We start from the raw sequence: 15,946 nt of genomic DNA on the forward strand, positions 1-15,946 counted from the left end.
AACAAAACAGTCCTCACATTCAGCAATCTCAACAAATCTCAAACAAGATCAACCCAAATCCTTCTTAGACGTGTCCAAACAAAGCCACATAACACCAGAGACCAAAACGTATCTTCTGAAGATGGAGGGAGAAAGAATGTCACAGAGGAGCAATGCAGGGGCCAGAAGGGGGTGATGAGATAAAACAACCATCAGAGGATCATCGAGGGCAGGTGTTTTTCAAACAGCTGTGACCTTCTAAGGGGCGCCCTTCAGGAAAAGGAAAATGACCTCAGAAAGAAGGCTACGAACACAAGAAAGAATGGTGAGTGAAGAAATCTGCCATCTCCTTCCTTTTAAAGGAGACACAAATCAGAAAGAAAACATTGATATTTTTGTCTATTAAAACGTAAACCTCTGGGTCAATGAAAACACACTTTGTAAAATCAAAATCAATGCTGATTGCTGAGATTAACATACAGAACTAAATGGACCCCAAGAGCACAGCTAAGATTTAGGATGTGGCCGACGGGATGAAAACATCCTGGGGCCACTGTAGCATTCAGGAGGAGACAAAGATGCTGAATTAGGACTGCAGGTGTATGTGTTACAGTTCCAGAGTGGTGGCTAACAGAAAACTGTTCACTTTTGTAACTTCATTAAAGGTGTGGGGTGGAGGGACATGGGTGACCGGAAAATATCATTAATCAACACAGCAGAAAGGGAAAGAGAAAAGAAACCCTGGACGATCAGGGCAATTAAAATAAGACAACAGAAATTACTATACATCTACGGTGACCAAAGTAAGAGAAACTTTCCAGTTAAAAAACAAGATCCGTCAGATTTTTTAAAAATATAAGCAAGCAAACAAAAAAGTTTTCAGTTTTATTTCAAAGGGCACACCTAAAGAAGAAGGACCTAGACAAAATTTAAAAAAAAAAAATAGGAAAATACTAACTCGAAGCAATATACTATTGCAAATCACTTACTCATTACTTTTATTGATAAACTGTTCAGTTCACTCAAAGAAAGCAATTTAAATTTGTATGCACCTAAAACACAGCTTCACACACACGTGAAGGAAAAAATTAACAAACCATTAGGGGAATCTGACAGACATTGCAGCGGAGCCTGAACGTGAAGGCCATGTAGATGAGAAGGAAGAGATTCTGACGGTCCCGCCTGAGCCGAGTTAACCAGTGTGCCCTGAGCACGCCCCAGCACAGCTGCTAGACCCACGAGAACGCTTACAAAGCTCCACGACACACGTAGCACAGACTCACCATCTCTCAAAAGCTGGAATCAGAGAGACAGCTCTCTCCCACGAAACAGTGAGTTAAAATCAACAGTTAAAAGGTGATTAAAAAAAAAATCTCGTCCTTATTGAAACTTAAAGCCAACCAGAAGAGCGCAATGAAAGGAAAAACCCTCCTGGACGGGACATCAGGGGTCCTCCCAGGTTGAGAGGCGGGTACTGCAGAAGTGACACAAAGTCCCTGCTGCCGTTTTATGGGAAAGAGCAAAGGCCTGAGCCAGCAAGCTGGTCACACCGAGAACATCTGATGGGAAACAAACACTCCGCCTGTACTGAGAACTTCAAGAACGAGAGAGAAAGCTGTAACACTTTTAGAAAAAAAGATAGAATATCTTTCAGTTCACAGAAGCACAAGCTATTAAGGAAAACAGTGATGAATCTGACCACATTAGCATTTTTAACTGTGGTTTCTCTCAAGGCTCCATAAGGAGATTGGGGGAAAGATCTTTCTAGTACATGGAGCTGAACTAGAATGAGAATCTGAAATACGTAAGTTTACATGAATCAGCAGAAAACAGCCCGGTAGAAAGATGGGCTAAGGACACCAGCGAGCACCTCACAGGAGAGGAGACTCACGGCTGGAACCACGCAGCCTGTCGCTGAATGTGCGTGTAGCTATGTGCTTGTGAGTTCCCTCCTGAGCACTGGTCTGTGTTTTATACTCCGACACGGTTCAGTGGGAAGGGCAGGCCGTGGAGAAACGTCTGTGATGTGGCACCACCTCCCCTCCTTTCTTCCTCAGTCCTGGCCACATTTGTGGTAGAAATGCCTCAAAAAGTGGGAAGTCCCCTCAGCACCCAGTGCTGCGCCTTCCTTCACAAAATGAAGAAATGGAGCCCAGGAGGCCCCGTTAAGGATGAAACCAAGACGGGAAGGTGTCAGCTGACATGCAGCGGTCCCCGACTCGGGGGGAGGGCTTCCCTGGGCACCCCCGTCCAGCCAGTCCTTCCCCGGGTGTCACCTTACATCCGGGTGTCACCTTACATCCGTGGGTGCCGGAGGGGGTTATGTGTGCTGTGGCCACTGTTTCATAAAAGGCAGCAGGCACGTGTCAGAGGACAGCTCAGGGTCGGAGCAGCTGAACTTCTGAGGATCAGACTTCCCAGGTGCGAGCAGAACCCTCCTCCTGGGTCATTCGGCTGTGCCTGTAACACGTGTGGTAGCGGACTTATCCATCTAACTGGGAGACAGAGGATCATCCCAGGTGTGGGGGCCATGGGCAGCCCAGTGGGGAACCTCGTGAGTGTGCTATGTTCCTTCACCCAGCTCACACGGCAGCGCTTCTTCAGCCTGCATGCTGCCCACGTGGGGCCCGACTCCCAGCTATGCCCATGTCTGCAGCGCTGGTCGGAGCTGGAGCTGACTCAGGTCAGTTCTCCTGCCCCCAGAGCCCCAATCTGCCCTGCAGTCCTGTCCGGTGCATAGCCGTGCTCTCCCGGGCACTCGGGGACAGAGGGAGAGGGCCCTGCCCACGTGGTGACCGCACAAGCCCGGCCGCCAGACGCACAGACACCAGCTGGGGTGGAGTCATGGACCCGGAGCAGGGAGCAGCCGGGCCCTGCACAGGAGCGCAGGCCCGCTCCTGGGGCTTCCCACTGGCCCCGGCCCCCAAGTGAAAGGGCTAGAGTCCCCAGGGGAAGGGCCGGGCCCCACCGGGCCCCTGTCCATGCCCCAGTGCCGTGTCTGCAAGAAACCCCAGTGAGGTGAGCACAGGTGGCCTGCCTGCACTACCAGGACTATCGACGGCCACCTGGATGTTTGTCTCTGGACACGGGTTTCCTCCTCATCCTAGGAGCTCTGTCCCCTCCTTAGCTCCCTTCTAGCCCTCTGTGTGGGTGGACTCGGGGCACAGCACCTGCCCAGCGTCCTAGTGACCCAGAGTGGCTTGCTGTGCGCTGGGGTGGGGGTGGTTTGCAGGACAGAGTCGGTGCTCCCACCATGCTCATCCTCATGCCCCCGGCCCCCATGGTCCTCGCCGTCTTTCTTTCGACATGTCTCTGGAAGGAGGAGCTGAGCAGCGGGGTCCCTGGCCCATCAGCCTCTTGCACAGGGTTGTCTTGCCTATGGCACAGCAGTTGCCAGTCGCCGCTCACCGCTCATCCCCGGGCGTGGGCTGGTGTCCCCATGACAATGATTCCTGGATGTGCTCTCCTGACACCTCTCAGGCTGCTTCCATGCACGTCTGCTCAGGACACCCTGAGCCCCATGGTGTCGGGTCACTGGGCTGACATACCAGGCAGCAGTGTGCTGTAAACCCCAGCCCTACCTCACTGGGGACTCTCAAGGGTGGACTCTGACCCCGGGTCACCCCATCCCCACCTCGGAACCGCCACATGTGGCAGCTGAGTCAGATGTGGCCAGTTCTCCCCACGCCCCATCACATCAGGGACTCTCAGAGCATGCCCGGCCCACAGGAGGCCAGAAGCAAACCCACTCCTCTGTCACCCAGGGGCTCACCCTTCAAGGCTGGGATATCAGAATCCCAGTGTTTGTCCTTCTCTTTCCCCCATAGACTGCAGGATGGGACCAATGGGGTGACTGGTTAGATCCATGTCTCACCTGGGGATGTCCATAACTCTCCTCGGGTGCCCCCACCTTCCAGCCACGGGGCTCGGTGGAGGCCTCAGGGCCCTGGAAACACTCAGGCTAGGCTTCCTTTGTGAAGATCGGGAGTTGCGAGCATGTCCTGGAATGACCTGGCCCTCCATCCACTCAGCTGGAGACGTGGGGCCAGTGGGTGAGCCAGGGCTAAGGACACACCCAGAAGTCTCCGAGGCCGGGGGTGGGGTTTAGACAGCCCTTCTTAGGTGGCCAGGGCTCCCGTGGTTACCTCCATTCTCTGTTGTTTTTAGTGCTTATTTAAGAAGTGAGGCTCAGATAAAATAAAGAAACTGCATTTCAAAGCCTCCCACAAAAGTCTAGGCAATGGGGGACAAAGGTCAGGTCACAAGGGACAAGGGAAGGGTGCAGGCGTGGCTGGCCCCATGGGAGCCCGGCACCCTCCTGGAGGCTCTGCAACACCCTTGGCTTCGTAGCACCCTCGGGTGGAGCCTTCTAGCCCTCTGCCTGTGATCCCGGAGGCCCAGGAGGCGGGCTGTGGGCTGTGGGCTTGCAGGGAGCCCCCGCCGAGTCACCCCCTGGGTAGAGTGAGGACCAGGCAGCTATCTGGACCAGGTGTGCAGAAGGGAGGGGCCGTGGGAGTCCCGCCCACACGCCCGAGTCCTGTGAGTGACAGTGTGGCGTTGAGGCTTTTAGGGGCCCTGCGGGTCCTGCTCTCACCTCCCTGGTGAGCCCGGGCACCCGTCTGAGCGGGGCTGAGGTGGGGAAGGACTCAGTGCCTGCTGACTGACCGTGGCCCATTGGTTATTCCAGGCCAAGTCCTTGCGTGCTGCCGCGTCCGCCATGTGTCGCATGGCCCCCCTCTATCTATCTGTGCAGACTTCTGTTACGCGTTTTTAATTTGGTGTGACTTGTACTCGATAACAATAACCTTCTTAGCTCTCGTGTCCCTCCTACCCCAGCAGTTGACCAAGCTCCACCAGCTGGCCATGCAGCAAACCCCCTTTCCTCCCCTCGGACAGACCAACCCCGCTTTCCCCGGTACGTACCCAGCCGCCCTTTCTGACCTCTCTTCTCACCCGGGGCCTTTCTCTCTCCGAGCGTCTGTGTTCAGGGCAGCGAGCGGAGCAGGTAGGGCTGTCTGAGTGCTGGGACACAGCGCTGGGCACGCTGCCGCGGGCGGGCAGGGATCTGTCTGATGTCTCTGTGCGGGTCAGTCACCCCACAGCTGGCCTTCCTGAAGGAGACGCCTCCCCCTCGAGGGTTCGTCCTGCTCTGCTGCCCGCTGGCTGTTGGGGAGGTCCTCCTGCAGGAGGCCGTACACCCGCAGGGCGGTCTGCCCGGATGGCGCCCCCTTAGCGCAGGGCGGCGCACCAGTCAGACTTTGAGCTTCCCTAGTTGAAGTGACCTTGCTTCTCTCCTTGAGGGCAAAACATTAAATCTGTTTCTTCTTTGCTCTCCAGGAGAAAAGCTGCCTTTACACTCCTCCGAAGAAGCTCAAAATCTGATGGGCCAGTCGTCAGGTAAAATAAAACCACGCTAAATGGAGAGCCAGCAAGCCAGGAAGGGACCTGGCGGGTGGAAGGGGCCAGAGGGCCACTCGCTGAGCGCCCTGGGGGAGGGCTGCCGCCAGCCGGGGCGGCCTGAGCGGCCCCTCCAGGTCTGCACACGCAGCTCCAGGCTTCCACCTATGGCTCTGCAATCGCGGTGATGGGTCAAGTCTCTGTCAGAGCTCAGCGCACAGCAGGCCCATCAGGTGGAAGGTCATTTATCCTCCCAGGGGCACAGTATGGAGGGCTGGAGGGAAGGGCCGACCAGGCTGTGAGTTTTCGTAGGAGAGACCACCCTGGGGTGGATCTGCACTGAACACCCCCTGATGTGGCAGGGTGGGCGTGGATTCCCAGATCCCGTCACCCAGGCTTGGAGCAGGGAGCGTGGCTCCTTACAGGCTGTTTGGGAGCAAAGCCACTGACAGTATGTGCCCTGGACTTGGCAAGGGCCCTGTGACAGAGGCTCCCGCCATGCTCTGACCCACTGCCTATGCAGGCCTGGATCAGAGCAGAAGAACGAGGGTCCGGCTTATGGGGAAGCTGGGGAGGGTCTCAGCCGCCGCCCCCACTGCTGTTCTGGACCTCAGGGCATCTGCCTGTCATCTGTCCCTCAGGACCACAGGGGCCCGGCTGAGACCACGGGGCTCAGGGGTTATTTCTCAAGCTGAAACCCCAGCTCTGATGCTCCGTGTGCTTGCTGTGGGTTTCTTCTTGGTGTGGCTTTTAATTAAGCTAATGGAGATTTTATTGAGTGGAAATTAGAGAAAAACAGAAGAATTTTGATTATGGAGCTGGACACCAACCTCTGCACAGTTCTGTATCTGGGTGATGACATGTGTCCAGGGGCTCTCTGCAGCCCTCTGCTGTTTATAGTGAGATTTCAGTAACCTCCAGGTCTCCGGGAGACTGTCTGGGGGCCCCCAGGGCCTGGCCTTCCCAGGAAGAACGCTCCCTCATCACACCCCGACCCCACCACAGCCCTCCCAGCACGACCTCAGAGACAGGGGACTTGTGTTAACACATCCCTGTGATGATCTCCCTCTTCAGGGCCCCTGGGACCCTTAGAACTCAGGTGCACATACACCCCCACGCACACACACACACACCCCACGTGCATGGACACACCCCCCCATGTACATATGCATACACGCCGCACGAGGCACATGCACACGCGCACACATGCACGCAGGCACACACGCACACACGTGCCCCCCATGCACATGGGCATACACATACACCATGAATATGCACACATACACATCTATGCACATGGGCACACACACGCCATGCACACGCACGCACATGCCCCTATGTACATATGCACCCATGCCCCCTTGCACATGCATACATGCCCTCCCATGCACACACACACACACACCCCATGCACATGGGCACACACACCCCCATGCACATGGGCACACATACACCCCCCCATACACACACACCCCCCCCACACACACACACATACCCCATGCACATGGGCACACACACCCCCATGCACATGGGCACACATACACCCGCCATACACACACACACACCCCACGTACATGCACACACACACATGTGCACAAAGGTACACAAACCCCCATGTACATATGCACTCACACCCCCCATGCACATGCACCCCCCCCATGCACACGCGCACACACACACCAGTGCACATGCACACACACGTGCCATGGCAGCAGGTCAGGAGGCTGGACGGGTTGTCTCACCCTGAGGCCGTGTCACGTGCCCCCCAGCATCTGGGACTTGTGTGGGAGAGGCAGTGCTTGTGACTCCTGAGAGGAAGCCCACCCCTGGGATGGCTTTAGCACCTTTTCAACGAAGCCCCCTGGTTTGGAAAACACAAGCCAGGGAAGCAGGTGTGATCCCCAAACCAGGAGTCCTTGCATGGTATTCAGGACCAAGGAAGTCTCAGGTGACGTTTTAAATGTCACTGTCGATTGAATGTGCGTACAGATGGACGAGGGACTGGTAATTGTATTGAAAATACCTTTATAAAAGGAGATAAAGAACAGGAGCTCCAGGTTTAGCTGCGTAAGAGAAACTGGCGGATGGTTTGGGGTGAGTTGGTTTGTTCGGCACAGCTGAGCCCTGTGCTCCACAGTCCCCAGAACAGCCTCCGCCTCGCTAGGTCCCTGTGCTTGAGACACCAGGGGCCCCTGCACGTCTTGTTCCAGGGACGTGGTTGCCATGGAGGAGGACATGTGGGCAAGGACTGGGCCGGCCCCTTTTGTCAGGAGCCCCTGGGCATGTGGGGATCAGGCTGAGGGGCAGGGACCAGCGAGGGAGGAGCAGGGGGTGGGCAAAGGGCTCAGGTCCCGGAATGTTCTGAACTCGAATGTTCCAGAGAGCGACGCCTGCAATGCCTGGCTGCAGGGGCGAGAGGGGTGGGGCCGAGGCAGGACCGCTGGGTCGCAGCCACAGGCTGGAGCTTGAGCTGCCTCCTGACAGGGTAGAAGTGCCTGGTATGAAGGAGCACTCTGCCCGGTGATTGCCTCCCTCCCCTCGGGGCCCCTCAAGGCCCCCGTTTTGTGGTCACTGTTTCTGAAGCAAGTGTGGGACTTGTCCTTGATCCTGAGAGGCTGGCTCTGACTTAGTGGGTCCTGAGCTGGGATTTGTAGAGATGGAAGCTGCGACGTGTGAGGAGCTGGGCCTGGGCGCTCATCTTCCCCCAGACACCCTGTGGAAAGGCACATCTTCCCCAGCTCGGCTCTCGGGCCAGCCTCCCTGCCCCAACACTGGAAGTGTTTGGGGGCAAGAGCCACGGGGCCTGCAAGGGAAGTGGGGGAGGCTGGGGCAGCAGAGGTGGCTGTGCTGGCAAGTCTGGGGCACCCAGGGCTGGTGTGACCAGTGTGGTCTGCACACCAGGTATAGACACCAGAGGCTCTGAGCGATGTCTCAGGCTGTCCACACAAGTGATGCAAGTTGTACCCAGGAGGAAAACGGGAGCCGCCTCCTGCCAGGTTCCTCCTCCCTGTTTGAGAGATGCTGGGTCAGGAGAAGGGTGGCAGTTGGGACCAGAGCTCACAGGCCCCAGCCCCCAGCTGTGCAGACCCTGCCCTGGGCATTCCCCAGCCCTGCCTGCCTGTGGCCGAGTGGGGAGCGGGGTCAGGTGCCCGCGCGGTGGGAACAGCCTTCCCCCAGCCTTCACCCGCCTAACCCTGTCCTCTCGCTGTGCCCAGGTCTGGACGCCAGCCCCCCGGCCAGCACTCATGAGCTCACCATTCCCAATGATGTGAGTACGTCCAGCCTCACCCGCCTGAGCCCACCTGCGCCCCCACCCCGTTAAGCAGCTGAATGCCCTTGGGGGTGGATGACGTCACCCCCAAGTTACCATGGGGGAGGAGCCATGGGGGCATCAGGGTGAACTCAGATTGAAGATGCCTGGCTGCCTGGGGGTCCTGGCTGCCCGGCGAAGGGCCTGCCCTGGCTCAGGGTCACCCCGGGGACAGGTGGAGCAGAGCACCCCTGAGGCCCTTGGAGGGCCTCCCACACTTCCCCCACACCCTCCCCTGACATGCCTCCCTCACAGGGCCTCACACACTCCCTTCACACATGTCGCCCATATGCTCTCCCCATGCCCTCCACCACACAGCCCCCGACATAATCCCTCACAGGGTCTCCCTTACACTCCTCCCACCCCCTCTATCCACACTTCCGCCACACGCTCCCCTCACACCCTCCCTTACACACTCCCTCACACGCTCTGTTACACCCTCCTTCACACACTCAGTTATCTCCCAGCCATCCTCTGGACCCTCGAGTCGTCCTAAGAATGCCGACTCCAGTCCCCAAACCAAGATACCAGGGCAGGTGTGGATCTGGTGTCCTTGGAGGGACAGCAGCCTGGGGGGCATGGCGATGGCTAGGGACATGCCTCTCCAGCTCCTGTGTCCACTCAAACATCCCTCCAGCCCAAGAGTGCAGCCTAGAGGGGCCACTGTGGCCTCAGGCCCGCAGAGGACACTGAGCCCGGTGAGGGGTCTCCATGACTGCAGGCTCTTCATTTGACGGGACGTCCTACAGTCGAGGCCTCACAGCTCCCATCCTCCAGCAGGAGTGGGGGCGTGCCTCTCGGGGGGACCGGGGAAGGGACCAAGGCCGCGGGACCCCCAGCTCCCCTTACGTCTCGGCTGCACTCAGGCCGCAGTGGATTCTCTCCAAGACGCTCCTGCATCCTTTCTTCCAGCTAATAGGCTGCATAATTGGACGCCAAGGGACCAAAATCAATGAAATTCGACAGATGTCTGGAGCACAGATCAAAATCGCCAATGCCACGGAGGGGTCATCAGAGCGCCAGATCACCATCACGGGGACCCCAGCCAACATCAGCCTTGCCCAGTACCTCATCAACGCCAGGTGAGGACCTAGGTGGGGCCTGGACTGGCCTGCCTCCCGGGGTTCTCTTCTTGGGGTGGGACGTGCTTGGGGAGTCTCCAGGTGATACAGGACCGCACGCTCCTCTGTCCTCTCACCCTTAACTTCCACCCTCCAGCCGTGCCCACATGGCCCCACACGAGTCGCTGGGCATTGACACCCTACATAGCACGCTGTGGGGAGCCCCACGTCCATGCCTCCCTGGCACGGTGACTCCTGCACCCCTTCCCACAGTGGCAGCAGAAATGGCCGTGGCAGCCTGGGCCTGTCACATCCCCCTCACCCCAACCCCGTGTGGTGACTGGCATGCAGGCCCCAGGCTGTGAAGGAGGGGTCAAGACTCTGAGGACACCTCAACCGTGAGAACACGGTGACCCCTGACCTGTGCCCTTGTCTCTTCCAGGCTGACATCCGAGGTCACCGGAATGGGCGCTCTCTAACCCCACTGCGCCCCTACGCTCACCACCTGTGCAGACTGCCCCCCACCCCCCGCAGATGTAGAGGTTTCTTTACCAACAGAAGCTATCTGTGCCTGCCCTAGACCTCTGCCCACAGTGCTCCAAGTGTGTCTGGGGCCCCCCGGCTCCACCCTGACACTGCTCCAAGTTCATTTACGCCTGCTACTCACGCGTTGGCATGCCATGTCCATTATGTTAAAGGCTTTGTGGCCACTCCCATCCATGACGCTCTAGAAATGTCGTTCCTTAGTGTCCGTGTACCTTTTTAAGACTTGGTTTGACATGTGGACGTTGTCTCCGAGGCCCCAAAGCTGTGGCCGCAGGAAGCCGCCCCTCCCGGTGGGCAGGAGAGTGGAGGGCTCGGGGTCGTGACAGGGGAGGATGGAGCGGGCTGCTGGGCCCCAGGCATCTGTCCTTGGGGCTGAGAGTGTGGACCAGCTGGGAGGCACCTCTGCACTGGGAGCCAGTTCAATAAATGATGCGCGCTGCCCCTCATCTTGGACTCCTCTCTGTGACCTCCCCACCCCTCCCCCCACCACCATGCTCAGACCCCAAACATGTCAAGGAGCGGCTCCACCTTCTCAGACAAAGTGAGATTCCACCTGCTCCCACCTTCAGGGTTTGGCTTGTATGAGTCTTGCTCATCTTACTTCTGCAAAGCTGCTTGGATGGCAGAGATGTAACCCCAAATCCAGTGTCTGCAGGTGAGGCCTCCCCGTCCTTCCCCTAGTCACACTGTGCACTCAGTGGCCCTGAGCTTCCCAGTGGGAGCCCATCCTTCTCCACTGCCCCACCCCAGCTTAGCCCACCTGTGCTCACCCACAGAGCCCACCACATACCTCTCTGTGCTGAAGCCTGGGGGACCCAGGCCTGAGGCAGAGGGCTGCCTTATTATGTGGCCCTGGGCCGCATGGGCACCGCCTCCTTGGGCCAGATCTGGGCTCACGGGTGCTGTGGCAGGTGAGGGTCTGGAGGTGAGGCGAGGCCAAGCCCCTGCCATAGGCACCAGCATGACCGAGAGTCCGAGCAGCCCATGGGGCTCTTCCTCGGTGCCCACCCCTCGGCAGGAGCCCCTCTGTGTCTGCCCCGTGAGGAGGCTGCCCTGCTCCTCAGACGCCGGCCAGGCCTCCAGTGCTCGGGCCCTACAGGCAGCCTGCCCCGCCCTCCCTGCAGTTCACTGGTGGAGGCTGGGTGCACAGCATAGAGGCGCCCGGCTATACTGCAAGCCCAGCCGTTTAGGGCTGCAGCTCACTCACCCACTGGACACGGCCAGGTGCAGGCCACAATTCGGGGCCTGGAGGCGACAGGGATGAGGTGGGCATCAGCCTTCCTCTGGGGACCTCAGTCAGCGGTGTGTGCCCAGTGGACAGGGTGAGGAGTGCCTTAGAGAGCCAGAGCCAAGCGTGGGGTGGGGGGAATGTAGGAAGTGCTGTGTCAATGCTGGGGCTCGAGAAGCCGCAGGCCGAGGGGGAGCTGAGATGTGGCCCTGCAGTGAACTCAATGGAGGAGAACAGCAAGTCGAGGGGCAGCCAGGGCAGCAGGAGCTGGTTCAGGGGGGCAGGGGGCACAGGAAAGATGGGGTGGGGCTGGGCCAGGGCACTGGCTCTGGAGGAGGAACACAGTCCTCCCTTTGGATCCTGAGTGTGCTGTGGGAGAAAGAGGGTCCAGGCTGCTTGCGTGGAGCCCCTCACCCTGAGGCAAACAGCAGTAGCTGTAGAGACTGCAGCTGAGGGTGGGGGAGATGGGAGCATGGTTGGGGACATGCCGGGGTTGAGATACGCCAGCCCCACCGTCCAGGCAGGAGAGGCAGGGAAGCGGCAGGCCAGGTGCCACAGGAGGAGCCCTGAGGGGCACCACACAGGACACGCCCTGGGCATCAAGAAGCAGGGTCTCACTTGTGCCACCCGGCGTGGGACCCAGTGTGAGGCCCAAACGAGATGCCGGTGTACCAGGCGTGTTGCCAACCCCAGCTGATGCCCGGCACCTGGAGGGGCAGGCCTGCCTGCAGAGCAGGCTCACACCTCCATGCTCACAGATACAACTGCTGTGGATGTTCCTGTACGAGTCTTTGTCGGAGGTAAATACCTAGGAGTGAAGTGACTGGGGCTCATGCCGTGTGTGTCTAAGAAACTGTCGAGCTGTCGTCTGACATGGTTGGATCGTTGTTTGTTCTCTCCATGTTGCATGAAAGCTCCAGTTGCTCCGTGTCCTCAGCAGCGTGAGGTGTGCTCGGGCTTCTTAATATTAGCCGTTTTATGGGGTGTGAAATGGCATTTCTTCGTGATTCTAGCATTTCCGTTATGGCACAATGTTGAGTATCTCTTCTCTCCTGAAGTGTTTATTCTAATCTTTTGCCTGTTTCTTACTATGACCTTATGAGATACATCATATGCTTTGTAAATATTTTCCTCCATCTTATGGCTTGTCTTTTCATTCTCTCAGTAATGTCTTTTGAAAAGCAAAAGTTTTTAATTTTGATGAAGTCCAAGTTATTGATTTGTTTACGGATTGAGCTTTTAATGTCATATCAAGTAATCTTTGACTAAACCAAGGTCACAAAGATTTCCTCATGTATTTTCTTCTAGACATTTTGTACTTCTATTTTCTCGCTGAATTGCCTTTGCTCCTTTATCAAAAATTAGTTTTCCCTATATGTGCAGCTTTATTTGGGGGCTCTCTAGTCTGTTCGCTAATCTATTTGTCTATCTCTATGCCAATGCCATGCTGTTTTGATGACTGTAGCCTTATCATGTCTTAGAGTTGTGGTGGTCCTCCAACATTGTTCTTCTTTTCAAAGTTGTTTTGAATATTTAAGTCCTTTTTCAATTTCTATATGAATTTTAGAGTCAGCTGATAAATTTACACACACCAAAAGTGTGCTGTGGCTTGATTAGGATGGTGTAGAATCTATTGCTTAATTTGAACATAATGGACAGGTTAACAATATCAGGTCATTTGACCTGTGAACAAGGTATATCTCTCCATCTATTTATGAGTTGTTTAATTTCTTTCAAAATGTTTCATAGTTCTCAGTGTACAGGTGTATCAAACTTCTGTCAGACTTACCCTGAAATATTTCATATTTTCCATACTGTTTTAAATATTTAACTTTAGTTTATAATTTTTCATTGCTAGTATATAGAAATACAGTGAATCTGTGTATATATATATATATATATATATATATGTATATATAGTTTCTTAGAATCTGTGCAAACAGTAGAAAAGATCAGTGAAGCTAAGAGCTTATTCTTTGAAAACATAAAGAAAATTGATAAACCTTTAGCCAAACTCATCCAGAAAAAGACGGGGGGTCCAAATCAATAAAATCATAAATTCAAAAGGAGAAGTTTCAAGCAATACCACAGAAATACAGAAGGTCATAGGATTAATACAATAAGTTCAGTTAAGGAGCTCTGAAGTGAAGTGAAATCGTTCAGCCGTGTCCAACTCTTTGCGACCCCATGGACAGTGGCCTGCACCAGGCTCCTCTGTCCATAGGATTTTCTAGGCAAGAGCACTGGAGTGGGTGGCCATTTCTTTCTCCAGGGAATCTTACCGACCCAGGAATCAAACCCAGGTCTCCCACATTGATAGGCAGATGCTTTACTGTCCGAGCCAGCAGGGGACCTAAGGAGCTCAGTCATGTCCTGCTCTTTGAGACCCCACGAACTGCAGCATGCCAACCTTCCCTGTCCATCACCAACTCCCAGAGCTTGCTCAAATTTGTGTCCATCCAGACGGTGATGCCATCTCATCTTCTGTCATCCCCTTCACTCTGCATAGAAGTTAAATAAGCAGGGTGACACTATACAGCTTTGATGTACTCCTTTCCCAATTTGGAACCAGTACATTGTTTCATGTTCAGTTCTGTTGCTTCTTGACCTGTATAGATTTCCCAGGAGGCAGGTAAGGTGGTCTGGTATTCCCATCTCTTAAAGAATTTTTCACAGTTTGTTGTGATCCACATGGTCAAAGGCTTTAGCGTAATCAATGAAGCAGAAGGAGATGTTTTTCTGGAATTCTCTTGCTTTTTGTATTATCCAACGGATGTTGGCAATTTGATCTCTGGTTCCTCTGCCTTTTCTAAATCCAGTTTGTGCATTTGGAAATTCTCAGTTCACATACTGTTGAAGCCTAGCTTGAAGGATTTTGAGCATTACTTTGCTAGCATATTAAACGAGTGTAATTGTGCATTAGTTTGCACATTCTTTGGCATTGCCCTTCTTTGGGATTGGAATAAAAAACTGATCTTTTCCAGTCCTGTGGCCACTGCTGAGTTTTCCAAATTTGCTGACATATTGAGTGCAGCATTTTCACAGCATCATCTTTGCACTCCAGGATGTCTGGCTTTAGGTGAGTGATCACACCATTGTGGTTTTCTGGGTCATGAAGCTCTTTTTTATACAGTTCTTCTGTGTATTCTTGCCACCTCTTCTTAATGTCTTCTGCTTCTGTTAGGTCCATACCATTTCTATCCTTTATTGTGTCCATCTTTGACCAACCTAGATAGTATATTCAAAAGCAGAGACATTACTTTGCCAACAAAGGTCCGTCTAGTCAAGGCTATGGTTTTTCTAGTAGTCATGTATGGATGTGAGAGTTGGACTGTGAAGAAAGCTGAGCACCAAAGAATTGATCCTTTTGACCTGTGGTGTTGGAGAAGACTCTTGAAAGTCCCTTGGACTGCAAGGAGATCCAACCAGTCCATCCTAACGGAGATCAGTCCTGGGTGTTCTTTGGAAGCAATGATGCTATAGCTGAAACTCCAGTACTCTGGCCACCACATGCGAAGAGTTGACTCTTTGGAAAAGACTCTGATGTTGGAAGGGATTGGGGGCAGGAGGAAAAGGGGATGACAGAGGATGAGATGGCTGAATGGCATCACCGACTCGATGGACGTGAGTTTGAGTGAACTCTGGGAGTTGGTGATGGACAGGGAGGCCTGGCGTGCTGCGATTCATGGGGTCGCAAAGAGTCGGACACGAATGAGCGACTGAACTGAACTCTGTGTATTCTTGCCACCTCTTCTTAATATCTTCTGCTTCTGTTAGGTCCATACCATTTCTGTCCTTTATCGAGCCCATCTTTGCATGAAATGTTCCCTTGGTATCTCTAATTTTCTTGAAGAGATCTCTAGTCTTTCCCATTCTATTGTTTTCCTCTATTTCTTTGCATTGATCACTGAGGAAGGCTTTCTTATCTCTCCTTGCTATTCTTTGGAACTCTGCATTCAGATAGATATAGATTTCCTTTTCTCCTTTGCCTTTCACTTCTCTTCTTTCTCAGCTATTTGTAAGGTCTCCTCAGGCAACCATTTTGCCTCTTTGCATTTCTTTTTCTTGGGGAAGATTTTGATCACGGCCTCCTATACAATGTTACAAACCTCCATCCATATTTCTTCAGGCAATCCATCAGATCTAATCCCTTGAATCTATTTGTCACTTCCACTGTATAATCATTAGGGATTTGATTTAGGTCATACCTGAATGGTCTAGTGGTTTTCCCTACTTTCTTCAATTTAAGTCTGAATTTAGCAATAAGGAGTTCATGATCTGAGCCACAGTCAGCTCCTGGTCTTGTTTTTGCTGATTGTATAGAGCTTCTCCATCTTTGGCTGCAAAGAATATAATCAATCTGATTTCAGTATTGACCATCTGGTGGTGTCCATGTGTAGAGTCATCTCTTGTGTTGTTGGAAGA

General features: G+C 54.2%; 1 protein-coding gene across 8 annotated transcripts in view; it reads left to right on the plus strand.

Annotated features, from left to right (window-relative positions):
* Nucleotides 1-12,661, plus strand: part of PCBP3 (poly(rC) binding protein 3) — a 237,492-nt gene extending 224,831 nt beyond the window's left edge. For 4 of the 8 annotated variants that reach the window (XM_018052257.1, XM_018052252.1, XM_018052290.1 and 1 more), the window contains 5 exons: nt 4,816-4,894; nt 5,317-5,376; nt 8,592-8,644; nt 9,599-9,768; nt 10,190-12,661. In XM_018052257.1, coding sequence (XP_017907746.1) covers nt 4,816-4,894; nt 5,317-5,376; nt 8,592-8,644; nt 9,599-9,768; nt 10,190-10,226 — 399 coding nt within the window. In that variant the 3' untranslated portion in view covers nt 10,227-12,661. The remainder of the gene's footprint in view (nt 1-4,815; nt 4,895-5,316; nt 5,377-8,591; nt 8,645-9,598; nt 9,769-10,189) is intronic. The other 4 variants (XM_018052265.1, XM_018052299.1, XM_018052282.1 and 1 more) reach the window with 2 other exon arrangements.

This window comes from Capra hircus, chromosome 1 (genome assembly GCF_001704415.2).
Source record: "Capra hircus breed San Clemente chromosome 1, ASM170441v1, whole genome shotgun sequence".
Classification (NCBI taxonomy): Eukaryota; Metazoa; Chordata; class Mammalia; order Artiodactyla; family Bovidae; genus Capra; species Capra hircus.